The sequence below is a fragment of the Lygodium microphyllum genome, chromosome 11, assembly GCF_053477565.2.
Source record: "Lygodium microphyllum isolate KBCC chromosome 11, Lygodium_microphyllum_v1.1.10, whole genome shotgun sequence".
NCBI classification, from domain to species: domain Eukaryota; kingdom Viridiplantae; phylum Streptophyta; class Polypodiopsida; order Schizaeales; family Lygodiaceae; genus Lygodium; species Lygodium microphyllum.
The window spans coordinates 23,019,306-23,033,998 of record NC_141145.1 but is presented as its reverse complement, the minus strand read 5'-3'; the positions used below and the strand labels follow the sequence as shown (position 1 = coordinate 23,033,998).

Sequence of the window (14,693 nt, the reverse complement as noted above, 5' to 3'; positions counted from 1 at the left end):
CCTAAGATACATTCGAACATGTCTCCCGCATCTTGCTTATGGCATCAATCTTTACTGGTGAGGGCTTTCTCCCATATCGTCCACACATGTCCCCAACAACTAATACTTCCTCCGCTCCAAAAACCAACTTTTCTCCTGACAGAGTCAAATGCACTTCTTCAAGACAGCTCAAAATCCTATCACAATCAGCAATATAATCAGCCACAAATCTTCTACATCCATCCTCATTCAACTCTTCATTCTTCTCATAGATATCGCATCCTTTGATCGGCACATCATCAAGAAAGGGTGAGGCCAACTAAGAAATATACTCCCTCAAAACTTTATGCATAGCATTCAACATATGTGCCACTGAATTGGTTGCTCCCTGTGGAAGCGTACACATCCTAACCAATCCAAGTGGTGTCTTCATGGTAGTGATATCCCGGCTTTGTAATGCAAGCTAGAACTGATCATATCCTAAATATAAATCTCCCATAGAGTAAATTGCCTTGCCTGCAAATGCTTCTGCAAAACTATCCACTATCAGGCCTGATCCAACATTCCTTATGGTGACCTTATTAACAAGTTGTAAATCCTGTATAAACCTCAAAGAACCATTCTTCTTTGGAACAATAAACCACCGATTCGAATATGGAGCTGAAGAGGGATCCAAATGTTAGCAGAGTATTTGTCAGCTCATGTGTGAGTCTGAGCTTGATCTGGGCTGGGCATTTTTATTAGGTATTTTAGGTATTTTTCTGGTGTGGCATTTTATGCCAGTGGAGCATTTTATGCACCAGTCGGCCAGCATTAAATGTTGTCCGACCAGCATTAAATGCTGTCCGACCAGCATTAAATGCTGTCCGACCAGCATTATTGCTCCCCACTTTTTCAGCCTATTTATACTCAGTGGCTCCTCCTTAGTCAGACACTTCATCTTCACCATCTGCAGACTCTGTGGAGAGAGGAGCCAGTGCCAGTGCCCACGCAGCCAGTGACTCACTGTTGTATGCGACTGTCTCGTGTTCAGATATATGGATTCCATTTCCCGTGCATACATCTGAGTTCTCATCTGTATCGTGTTCTTTCTTTTCTCTTTTTGTCTTGTGTTTCAGCAGTTTATTTCAGCACATGTTTATGCTTCCACCGCTGCTCCACTTCTGACATGGTATCAGTTTTCTGGATTTGTGTTTCTGCTGTGTTTTCTTGCTGATTTCAGGACTGTTTTGTATCCCTGCTGATCAGACGACTGCTGTTGCAGCCAGGCGACCTGTTTTGGGGCTGTTTTCAGCCTGCGTGTTTTGCAGTTTTGCCATCGCCTGCTGCCTCCGCACCCTCTACTGCCTACGCACCCTCTGCTGCCTGCGTTTTTCATCTGCAGCTACTGGCAACAGTTTTCTACCTCTTTTTCTCCAATTTACAGCCTGCGTTTTGCTGATTCAGCATCTCTCGTGGCTGGGTGACTGTTACTTCAGGCCGTTTTTGCTGTTTTTGGCAGTTTTTGACTGATTTTTTGACTTTCTGCAGTAGATTTTGTCTTCTATTGATTAGATTTTGGGTTATATTGCATGTGAACTCTCATTTTCTGCAGTCTGTGCTTGTGTTTTGGCTGTGTTTCCTCTCTCAATTCTATCTCTTCTCTACTTCTCTTCTTATCCTCTCCATATGGCTCCTCCGCACACTTCCACTGATGATAAGTTACATATGACCTCGATGCTTCTTGAGCATGAGGCATCCTTGAGATTACAGGGGCGGCTTCCGACACATTATGGAGGTGAGGCTTATGTAGCTTCAGAGAGGGGTGACGGGAAGAAGAAGTCGAAGGCCCAGTGTTACCACTGTGGCAAGAAGGGACATTTGCGGAAGGACTGCAAGAAGTTAGCGGCTTCCAGGAAGAAGGAGCAGAAGACGAAGCGGGATGCTGACTCTACCGATGAGTCCTCTCCTTCATCAGACTCCGACTCCGATCCTCCGACCAAGGTGAAGTCCAAGGCGCGGAAGGGATCCTCTTCTTCGGATCGCGGGAAGGGCTTGGTGGCCCCTTCCTCGGCTGCTTTCTAGTGGTGGTGATGAGGTCATCCCTCGCGACTCTCTTGTGCCAGAGAGGGAGTGTGAGCCGGTGTTCAGATGGGGCAGCCGCGCCTCATCTATACTTTTATACAGGTGCACAGGTTCCAGAGAGGGCCGTCCCTGACGTATCGACTTCAGTCTGGCGGAATCAAATCCTGGAGTTGGGATTGACATCCAGGTTCATGATGAGCTGGTCATCTGACAGAGAGCGGGAGGCTTTCGTCTGGAGCTCACATGAGGGGACACTTTGGCGGTCTGGCCAAAGGCGGGGAATCCATGGTCACCTATGTTCAGAGGCATTTTTGACAGGATGGTCTTGTATGCTACTGCGAGACATTGGTGATGGACACAGAGACATGCTATGATCTTCTCTATTTTCAGGTGTTTGGTACAATCGACATCGACATCAGGTTCTCTCCGAGGCACCTTGGTGGTGGCTTGATCACCCACTGCTTGGGTATCCATGGTTCTACTTAGTGGTTCTATGTTGTATAGTTTCTGATCCCTTTTCATTGTACTATTGTATTGTATTAGATCACTCATGATCTGAGAGAGGGTGTTAGCAGAGTATTTGTCAGCTCATGTGTGAGTCTGAGCTTGATCTGGGCTGGGCATTTTTATTAGGTATTTTAGGTATTTTTCTGGTGTGGCATTTTATGCCAGTGGAGCATTTTATGCACCAGTCGGCCAGCATTAAATGTTGTCCGACCAGCATTAAATGCTGTCCGACCAGCATTATTGCTCCCCACTTTTTCAGCCTATTTATACTCACTGGCTCCTCCTTAGTCAGACACTTCATCTTCACCATCTGCAGACTCTGTGGAGAGAGGAGCTAGTGCCAGTGCCCACGCAGCCAGTGACTCACTGTTGTATGTGACTGTCTCGTGTTCAGATATATGGATTCCATTTCCCGTGCATACATCTGAGTTCTCATCTGTATCGTGTTCTTTCTTTTCTCTTTTTGTCTTGTGTTTCAGCAGTTTATTTCAGCACATGTTTATGCTTCCACCGCTGCTCCACTTCTGACACCAAATCCGCATCTTGATCTTCTCATTCAAAATCTCCAGCAGCTTAGGCAAATATACCCGAGGTATTGGAATAGGCTTTAAATTCCATAGCACATGAGGTACAGTAAAGATCACCATAGGTACAACTATGGTCGGATCAACACATCCAATTTCATCTGGCTGAAATGCAAAGGCTTAACTATGCCTTGCCAACATCTGCAAGAAACAAGCTCTTTCTGCAGGCAAAAGAAAGCTTGTATCACCAATTTTCAGCTTTTGTAAAGTTTCAGCTGTAATTTTATGTCCTACTCCATGAGGAGCCCGTAAACTAGGCTGTTGAGTCACTTTTTCAGCCAACCCATCACTTTCAGGTGGTAAAGGCAAAGCCACAAGGTTAACCTTCTTTGCAACTGTTTTGCACTTTGTATCCGCCCTTGCTTCAACCCTGTTTTGCAGCCCATAACATTCATGCTCAACAAACTCTTGAATGACTTCATAAATCTCTGAAGTGTCAACATAAATAACCTCTTTTTCTGCCCTATTTTCATCATTAATTGCTGCGAAATTTTCAGCCACTGTATCAATATCAACTAGCCCTAAAAACAGCCCTAAAATACCTTCATTTTCAGCCATCAAACCATATGTCTTCAACTCTTTTTCATCTAGGCACAAACACAGTTTCCCCCTTTCTTGGAGGCATAATTATCTTCCTTGAGGCACTACCATAGCCTCCACTTACAGCAGTGCTATCTAAAAACCCTTAAACTCTCGTGTATTAGGTGGCATAGGATTATCCCGCAGCCTATCCCGATTGTGGGGATGATTCACATAAACAGTGAGAAACTATACTGCCTTTATATTGTCTTTACTCCGAACCCGAGCATATGAAGAACCATCATCCAAGGCTTTTGTTTCCAACCTTGATTCCGAAATATAGGGCTGCCCCAAAACCACCGGATAACTACATGAATCTTGCACAAAAAAATGATATTCATCCCTAACATCTCCAATAGTCACGGGTACATTCGAACAAGCTGCATAAAGATCCCCTAATGAATTGTTTGTTGCCCGCATGTGCTATCCCGGATCTACATCAATCAGCCAACCTCCATTCTCATACAAGCTGCGTACCATAACATTGATTTCGGAACCAAGATCCAAGAGAGGTATGCAACGTGTCTCTCTTTCTCCCACTTTAACAGTTGTCTCTGTTGTAGCACAAGCCCAATGTGTTCGTGAATAATGACTGCTTGGAATAAAATGAGCATCTTCTTCTTCATGTGCTTGTTGGTAGATATCCCCATTATACCATCACCAGTAAGTGACTCAGTGTTCTAGAAGTACCTAAGAAATTGAAGCCCAATTTTGCCTCCCAATCAACAAATAATCGACTCTTTTGAGTCTTGTAAACTCTCTACCTATAACCATCTTTTATAGCCTAATTTATAAAGGCATCTCATTGTGAATTAAGGGGGGGCATCCTATCATGCTTTATCCAATGCCACCTGGCATTGAGGGGAGGTGTTGAGAATGTAAGCATGTGAACTCTTATTATACTGGAGGGGATAAGGGTAGCTAGGTGAAAATGAAGTGGAGGACAGGGGAGCAAAGGGAAACCCTAACCCTAACTTCTCCAAAGACTATATAAACTGCCTAAAGGTCACTCTCATTGTAGAGAAGAGTATACTAGTTGTACCTTTGAATAACTTACTAAGCAAGATCTTCTTATTGTACTTGAGCTCTCTCTCTCCCTCTTGTGCACACTCTCATGCTTCCACTCTGATTTTACACACGCCATACACAAAAATGAGCTTCTCATTCACTTTTCAACTCTATATACAAAACCCTAAATCCCTCTTGGGCGGTCATCCCCTTATCCCCTTTCTTACATGGCCGACCATAGGCTCTTTTTCCCATTGTCCTCCTATCTTCCTAGCTTCCTTTCTACCGTCCATCTACCTTTACAATTTGCATGGGTGAGAGCCCGGCACTCTTAAAATAAATCATGGTGCGCCTTGAGCTCTTTTACAAAAGTATTGACTTGCGCTTTTTCTTGTGTGCCTCTCTCTTTGATTTAAGACTTTTTTACACTTCTTATGTTTCCAAATTTTTATTGGCGCGCCTTCTTCTTCCGTTTCACTTTTTCCTTGGCCTTGTCTTTTTCTTTGGATTTTCTGGATTTTCCCCCTTGTTCGTTTGAGGGTTAACAAAGAGGCAGGATATGGACAGCCAATGCTAGTGCCCACTCAACTGGTGACTCACTGTTGTATTCCATTGTCTCACGTCTAGTATATGGATACCCTTTTCCCAAGCATTCTTCTGAGTTCTCTTTGCAATGTTTTTCTCTTTCTTTGCAATCTCTCTCTTCTTTCTTATGTTGTGCAATCCATTATAGCAAATTTACACAATTCCATCACTACACCCACTTCTGACATGGTCATGCCACATTGTCACATAGAAGCCTGTAAGATGTTTCATCTTGGGACTATATCACTGGAATGTCCACAATAATCATGAAAATAGTAGCATCACATATAGGGATCCAACCAACACCATTAAGTGAGTGCACGGGCATGCACTACATGAATATGTTCTAGAGGGGAAGGAAATCATCAAGTCACGCTTTCTCAGAAAGGTAGAGAATGCTCCTTACATGAAAGTAGCTCAAGGTAATCTAGCATCAACTAGAAACTTTCGACCAAATAATTTCACTAGCCATGAACAAAGACTACAAGGATGTTGCCAAGCATCACCTATGCCTGAATACAAATTAGCCCCAAATGCAAGGGCTGTGAGTTAAAAAATTCCCTCCTCTTGTACTTTGCTACAAACCTAGTTGAGTGATTAGATGCTTAAAGGTGACATTTGAATGAATTTGAGCACTATCAAATACATATAGTAAGTTGCATCAACTCTAAAAATAAATTTTTGAAGAGAAGTGAAGGTAGCCACTCCTCTTCAACCAATTACTCAAGACAAAGCGGCCACACCATTGAAGAGAGGACCCTCCTATCTTGGGGGAGGTTCTCTTCGCAAGCTGCTTCTATAATGGGGGAGTGATTTGCGTTTCTTGAGCTACCAACTCGTATACAGAGATAGACACTACAAGGCATTAGGGAAGCTAGAGCCATAATGGAAAGCATTAGGAAGGACTAACACAGAGACTGTGCAAGCATGCATGGGGCTCTTCACTCAAGGAGAGATTCTTTTCGCCCTGATAGCCACCAACAAAGAGAGTGTGTTTGCTTTCTCAATAGAGATTGATAGTAGACTTGTGTGAGAGGGTTTGGATCAATCTAAGTTGATAGGATGCTCTTGACATAGGATTTAGAGTTGTGGCTCATTGTGATAGGACTTAGTACTTAGACCCAGACCCTTAGACTTGCATGATAGATGGATGGAGACATTGGGCATATAGGAGGAGGCTGCTACAGAGCCTTTAGTGGATCCCTAGGGAGTGGGTATGGAGAGACCCATTTGCAAACACACCTCGGGATGTGCCCTTCTCTTAGTATACCACCAAGCTAGGGAGGAGAATATAGATGGATTAGAGTGATGCCAACAACTGCTCGGCATTGGACTACCTAGGGTATATCACAACCTTTCCTTGAAGACTTCTAGAGGAGATTGAAGAACAGCTTTAGACCATGAAAGCTCTTTCTTTGGTTATTAGCACACAAGAGTTTAGCAATCGGTACATCGCTTCACTATGGTAGAGACCCTATCCCTTGCACTAGATGAGGGGAGCATGAGGAGACACTGACACTGCATATGGGATTGCTCAAGGGCCCAAGAGGTCTAAAGGAGAGCCCTTAGGATTGGTATTCCATGGCACTACAGGCTCTATGATTGCTACGTAAGGGACAGTTGCTTGGACCGCAAACCAATGTGTGGATATGAGGATGTATAGGACAGCCACACCTGTCTTGTTTCAAGCAACTTGTTGGTAGGATTATCATGCCAAATTTTTCACAAAGATGTGAATTCAAGGGCAGTGTCATGGATGGAAGCTCATAGCACTGAGAAAACTTCCTTTGTATTGTCTTGTTTTAATATAATCAGATAAACTATTTTTTCCAAGAGGCTTCATGCATGCCTACAACAGCCCAGTTTTTTATAGAAGTATGGGAAGCCCAAAAATGTCAATTAGAGTAATTATCTAAATCTCCTAACAACTATATCAAGGTTTTCTTAAATTGCAAGCATATAAAGGTTCTCTTACTTTGCAGAGGCTTTTCCTTTGAAGTATCCACTTACAGATAGATGAAGATGAAAATCAGATTCAGTGTTTGCAAGTTTCTTAACTTAGACTATGAAAGGCCCTTTGCAAGCGACTTGTAATAAGTAGAATGAGTATTATCTTGAATATGTTGAAATATTTGACCTTTGCACACATGCAGATAAGAGCAGGTCCATTTCCTCTGAGCGGCACAAAGGCTTTAGACTTCCACGGAGTGCTACATGCTCGAAAGGACCTGTAAGGCCAAGCACCAAAACTGAGTTTATAACTGCAAATCCTGCTGCTTCTAGATGTATAATGTAATAAACCAAAAATGCAGCAAAAGAATTTTAAACAATGTTATTGGCTTCACTATAAGTTGCAAAATGTCAAATCTAAAATAGCCGGGAGGATTGTAACAAGCACTAACAATAACGTGCAGCACTAGTACCACAGAATCACCTTTCTTAAAATAGTCACAAACTTAGACACAAAGATGCTCAACAAGCCTCTTAACTGCTGTTGAGGTGACCCTTGACTGCCATGAACCCCCTTTCTCATCCCCTCTTTCTCCTACATCTATAACAAAACCTATATGTATCTCCTCTTTCATTCCTTTTGTAATGTTTCCTTAATGACCTAAGACAGCAAATAGTACTCTCTTTTCCTTCACCTGTGATGGGTGCACCTTCTGCTCACATGGTAGTAATCCACAGCCTGAAGACAGGCATTGGGCACATTTGAGTTTTTCTTCACATTATGGCTAAATTTCAACAGATGTCTCCCAGCTCCTGAAGCCCCCTTTTTTTTGGCTGCCTGTCACAAATATTTGTGAGGAGGGGGACCAGTTAGCTAGGTTCCATGCTAGACAGCATTTGTGGACTAAAACTATCAGCTACTAGTTTGCCTCCACATCTTTGATCAGCATGGAGATGATAGTGAATTCTCTATTAGGAATCATTACACATACCACGGCAGTCATCCTTCCTCATTGCTCTTTCAGCTGAGGGATTTTTCTCATTTGACATTGATCAGCACTCCAATAGGTTCATTTTCATGTCAGGTGGACCACTACCTTGGTGATAGTGCCTTCACATTCTTGACTAGCATTGGAGCCATATCTTGAGATAGAGTTTCAGGCACACCTATGAAACTTGGTCAGCCAAGAGCCCTCTCTTGCAATCAAGTATGGTCATGTCCCAATTACTACGTGGCAACTCTCCTTCCAAGTCTACCAGCCAAGGAGTATCAGGTCTTCCTTCTTCATCTACCAGGGTCCAGGTTCATGTTCATCATGGAGTGCTATTTTGACAGTTGTGCCTTCAAATACTTGACTGGTATCGGAGCCATCTCTAAAGGTCGAGTTTCAGCCAAGAGCCCTCTCTTGCAATCAAGTATGGTCATGTCCCAATTACTACGTGGCAACTCTCCTTCCAAGTCTATCAGCCAAGGAGTATCAGGTCTTCCTTCTTCATCTACCAAGATCCAGGTTCATGTTCATCATGGAGTGCTATTTTGACAGTTGTGCCTTCAAATACTTGACTGGTATCGGAGCGATCTCTAAAGGTCGAGTTTCGGACATGCCTATGACACTTAGACAGCATAGGAGCCTGTTAGCATTTCTTGTATTCCTGTTGGTCATCTCTTGGTTGTGAGCTCTATCAAAGTTTGATAGAGCAAGAGGAGCTCTGATAGCTTCAATGCATTTACATTTCCATTTCTAGCTTTGTCAAACAGCTTGTAGTTGTGTTCACACCTCCGGGGCTGAGTACATTGCAGTTTTGTCATGTGGCAAGCTAAGCAGCATTTTCACAGCCCTGTTAACCAGTTTTTTTGGCTAGCAGCAGGTTGTTCTCTAAGAAGGTGAATGCCTCCTCTGGTTTTGTGGCATTGACATTGTAGATCCTCGGGAAGTCGTATCGGCCATGGATATCAGGGTCAAAATCTACTCCCACCCTTCGAGGATATGGTAGATAGATCAGGTCGTTCTGTTCGAAGGGTAGGGAGCCACAAAACGACATCCACGCGTCTATATTGCCATTCTAGACTCTTCTCCTCCACTTAGGATGGGATTCATAGCCCTTCACCATGTGGGGTACCTCCTCAACATTGTTTTCCCAATAATCTGGGGACTCTGTCCCCCAAGTTGTTGGATTTTTCTCTCTTTCAGTGAGCCATCTTTCACCAAGCCTTTTTCCCATGGTGATTACCTCCATTACTGCTTCGGTGGACAGCACTTTGCTCAAACCTGCTAGATATCAAAAGGTGAAGTCGAATGGTTGGTGACGATTTTCCCACTGCTCCCACACCGACAGCTTTGTATCCCAATTCATGGGTAAGCAGTCCCTTTCCAGTGGGATGGGCAGCTGAGGAACTGCACGTGGTTGTGCTTGAGCTCTTTTGCGTGCTTGATCTAACATTCTGGCCCTCTTTTTTTTTGCTTCGGCCACTGTTTTCACCCTCCTCGACTACTGGTCAGCCAGTTTTTTCGACACCAACTATTTATAGCTACCATCCTTATCAGCCTGCACACTTCCCATCAATTGCCAGCTCAGTTTCCATCCTGGTGTTCTTCCTCCATCTACCCATTTTGGCACCCTAACTAACGCATACCAGCTACATGTAGGGGCTGATCAGGCCAGCCTTGTATTCAGCACTCATTTTCAGATCAGTTCAGTCATGTTCCTTCATTCGAGGATTCTTTCTTGTCTCTCTCTGCCCTTCTCTCCATGTTCATGATTCTCTTCCATTGCACACTCTCACATGGTATCATCATGAAACAAGAACTCAAGCTGCCCCGAAGAGGAGACCACATCAAGCTGCAGATTTTTTACGAGATTTGTTGCATTTACTGATCCGATCATCACGGCAACACTAAAGCACAGATTTTCTGGCAATGTCCCTAAGATCTGCAGCCCTGATGAGACTTCTACAGCTGGCTGCCACCTTTCTTCAACCTTTGTAGCAGTCTTCTTCCTCCCTCATCCAAAATGCAACAATTTCTTGTGTGTTTTTTGTGTCTTTTGCATGTTGTATTCTATTCAAGGATAGATGGCTAACTAATACAATTGACAAGACCGAGTGGATCGTCAATCTAAGGATGATCGTGAAGACCAAAGAATCAACAATCATGAAAGACTGGGGGTACTAGCGCCACGATAGAGATGATCTTCTTGAGGACCATCACAATCGAGAAGATCAAGAGGATCATCTTCAAGACCAAAGAGATCAAATATCAAACATCGAAGCATGCTTCAAACCATGGTCAAGCACCATCCCCTCCCCCCTACGTTTTGATGGTTCCAACTACTTCTTTCATCATGCAAAGTGCAGTTCTTGATACATTCAATTTGTGAGACTTTGTCACCACCCCCATCCACTGTCCTTTGTTGAAAGAGAGGAAGAGAGACAGAGTGGAGCAGAAGATGAGCCTCAGCTCATTGTTGTTCTTCTTCCATTATTCTTCTATCATACACACTGAAAGAGACTTACACACATAGGTATGACTAACCAAGACTGTGGTTAAGTCACTGACTACACCAACTTATTGAATGTCACACACGTGTGCAGCTGTATCCAGCTAATGTCGGTCACACACATAAAGATAGACTAGCTGAAGAGTAACGGGAGCTTGATATTCTAGCACTCCCCCTCAAGCTCAAACCATCTGATAAACTCCAAGTAGCTGTCTGAGGTATGACTTTTTTTACCAAGAGACTTGGTAAATATATCTGCTACCTGGTCTTCAATCTTCACATGAATCAAGTTAATCTACCCTGTAAGAACCATTTCTCTGATGAAATGGTAGTGAACCTCAATATATTTGGACCTAGCATGGTAGACAGGATTGCTAGCCAACATAACAATACTGAGGTTATCACAATGCAATCTCACTCTACTTTCTAGCTGTATTCCCAAGTCTTTCAACAGTTTCATCAACCAAGCTGCTTCACAAGCCGCTAAGGCAACTCCTCTGTACTCAGCTTCTGTACTAGACAATGCAACAGTAGGATGTTTCTTACTCTGCTAACTGATCATACTGCTGGCCAATCCAAATGCATAACCACTGGTTGACTTCCTGTCATAGGCACAACCAGTCCAATCAGCATCAGTAAACCCTGTCAAGTCAAGGGATTTTCCATATACATAAAACAGCCCATAATCTGTAGTACCCTTTACATATCTCATGATCCTCCTGATTGCATCTAAATGTGGTTTGCGAGGCTTCTACATGAACTGACTAATCAATCCCACTGCATAACATAAGTCAGGACGGGTAATAGTCAAGTATATCAAGCTGCCTACCATCTGTTGATACATGGTCACATTCTCTATATGATTCCCAACATCAATCTACAGCTTGACATTCTAATCAAGAGGTATCTCCATAGGCTTGCATTCAGCCATACTAATACTTCTGTAACATGTCATGAGCATACTGCTTTTGTAGCAGCCATATACCTTGAGGCGTGGAGATTACCTCAATCCCAAGAAAATACTTTAGCTCACCAAGGTCTTTGACTCTGAATTTAGCCTATAAACATGATTTAATTTCAGCAATGCCCTCTTCATCATCTCCAGTGATGATAAGATCATCTACATAAACCACTAGAAACACATATCCATGATCTGTCTTCTTCGTGAATAGATTGTGATCTCCATCACCCAATCTAAATCCATGTTGCTGTAAATAATTGCTGATCCAAGCATTCCATGCTCTAGGTGCCTATTTCAATCCATATAAAGCCTTTTTCAGCTTACATACATGTGTAGGAAAGTCCGGGTAAACATAGCCTTCAACTTGCTCTATATATACTTCCTCAACCAAATCACCGTTCAAGAAAGCATTCTTGATGTCCATTTGCCATAATTTCTAGCCTTTACATGCTGCCAAAGCAATGACAGTTCTAACTGTTGCCATTTTAGCCACCGGACTGAAAGTCTCCTCATAGTCAAGGCCATACTGCTGTGCATACCCTTTTGCAACCAGCCTGACCTTATAGCGTTCTAACGAACCATTTGGCTTGCACTTAACCTTGTACGCCCATTTGCAACCAATGGGGACTTTGTCTTCAAGCAACCCAACCAATTCCCATGTCTCATTTTCAGCCAGGGCTGCATACTCCTCATCCATGGCAGCACACCAGTTATCATCTGTAACTACATCATCAAACTTTGTAGGTTCTTTGTGACCTATCACACTAGCCATATATGCATAATGGCGGGCTGAATAACCAATGTATGTAAACCTGTCAACTAGTTTTCTGACTCTCTCAAATCTCCGTAATTGTGGCTCACTCTGAGCTTGTTTCTCATGAGGGGGTACATAACGACTCTGCCTTGCTTCAGGCGTCGTAACAGACGGAATACCCAACTCACTATCCAAACTACCACTATTAGATGACTCATAACCTGCTGTAAGTGAACCTGTCACATCCTCAAGCATCTTTTATTTTTCCTTATCCAATCTCCCCCTCACTAACATATCCGTGTCAATGGACGTAGGAGTACGACTCTGCAAGCGTCCTGACCAAAGACTTACTGTAGGTGACCCATCACCTCTAGGACCACTCATAGATATACTCACTATAGGTGTATTTTCAACATTACTAGCGCTGGTTGATCCATCAGTAGCCACTACAACAGGATTACCATACCGCGATGCCAACTCATCAAAAACATCTTTGCTAATCAATGTCTCATGTATAGACGGTACATAACACTTGTAAGCTTTCCGATCTTGTGCATAACCAAGGAACACACTCTTGACAGCTTTAGGATCCAATTTCTTTCTCTTTTCATCAGAAACATGTACATATACAATGCTGCCAAATACCTTCAAGTGTGAAATGTCAGGCTTATGACCATACAACCTCTCATATGGAGTTACATCATGAATCCCTGTTATAGGGATTCTATTCAGCACATAGACAGCAGTCACTACTGCTTCAGCCCAATAACCATTTGGCAAACTTTGCTCATTCTACACAGCTCTTGCTGATTCCATCAGTACTCTATTTTTTCTTTCTGCTACACCATTTTGCTCCGGTGTATAGCTGCAAGTTAGCTGTCTTTTGATCCCATATTTAGTAAGGTACCTATGTCAAAGTAATTAGAGACATATTCTCCACCTCCATCTAATCTAAGACATGAAATTTTACAGCTCAACTCATTTTCAGCATGCTTTTTGAAGTCCTTAAATGCATCAAACACATCATCCTTATGTTTCAGTATATAAAGCCAAGTGTACTTATTGAAATTATCAATGAATGATACATAGTAATGAGCACCACCAAACGAAGCATTATGAGACAGACCCTATACATCTTAATATACCAATGACAAGAGTTGTGAGCTATTCCGTACATGTCTCATAAATGGAAACCATGACTACTTTCCAAATTGACATGCACCACATACATATCCAAAGTCATGATACTTGAACTTAGACAGTCCAAGCACAATCTTCTTCTGAGGGAGATCCATCGTTGAAAGCTTCATATAGAAGGCCAACTTCTGCAACTGATAGTGGACAAAGAAGGAATTGTGTGGAGGAACATACTCCTGAAAGTGCTCAAATGTAGACCATAACAAATCCATCCTGGACTGCAATCTTTCCACTTTATCTTGAAACAACGGACACAATGTGTCCTGTCTCTAGAGACAAAGCCTTCCCTAACCCTCTTGGTGTCGCTTTTGTACATTCACATGGCCAATCCGCTTATGCCATATCTCAACATCCCGTATAGCACCATCATCATGTGCAAACATGGCTACTCTCAATTCCGGAATCGACGCATCAAGAGTAAACATTCTGCCATCTCTTCGGCCTCTAGCAATCAATTTGCAGCCATTAGCTATTAAATCTCACCTGCAGATTCTATTTTACCATCAGTCCAACTAACAAAAGATTCTTGGTTATTGTAGATACATGTAGTACATCATGCAGGCTCTTTTTCTTGCCATCAGGTATCAACAAAGGTATAACTTATTTATACTGAATAGTATATTGGGTGTCATTCCCAATACAAACATGTCCATGCGAACCTGCAACCATCTCATCAAACCATTCTCCATGGTGTGTCATATAATTTGAAGCTCCCGAATCAATATACCATCTCTCATCTCTGTTCTGTCTAGATACATTCTTAGACACATGCTGCATAGCAAACAACCTGTCACCCTGATCATCAGGAACTCTGCTGTATGAAGCATAATTTCCATGTTGTCTACCCTTGGCTTTCATGTCAATCTACTTCTTATGACAATCTTTGGCTATATGCCCATATCTACCGCAATGATGACAGTCCTTGTCCCTGTTGGACTGATCATTTGACTGCAATGATCCTTCTTTACCTCTAGGGAATCTCCCCCTGCCTCAAAAACCGCCAAATCCACGTTGGCCTTGTGTGTGT

At 42.8% G+C, this 14,693-nt stretch overlaps 1 protein-coding gene across 2 annotated transcripts in view; it reads right to left on the bottom strand.

The window, feature by feature from the left end:
- Positions 1 to 14,693, bottom strand: part of LOC148028619 (cilia- and flagella-associated protein 61-like) — a 142,970-nt gene that overhangs the window by 111,851 nt on the left and 16,426 nt on the right. For both annotated transcript variants that reach the window (XM_087687417.1, XM_087687418.1), the window contains one exon: positions 7,444 to 7,534. In XM_087687417.1, coding sequence (XP_087543543.1) covers positions 7,444 to 7,534 — 91 coding nt within the window. The remainder of the gene's footprint in view (positions 1 to 7,443; positions 7,535 to 14,693) is intronic.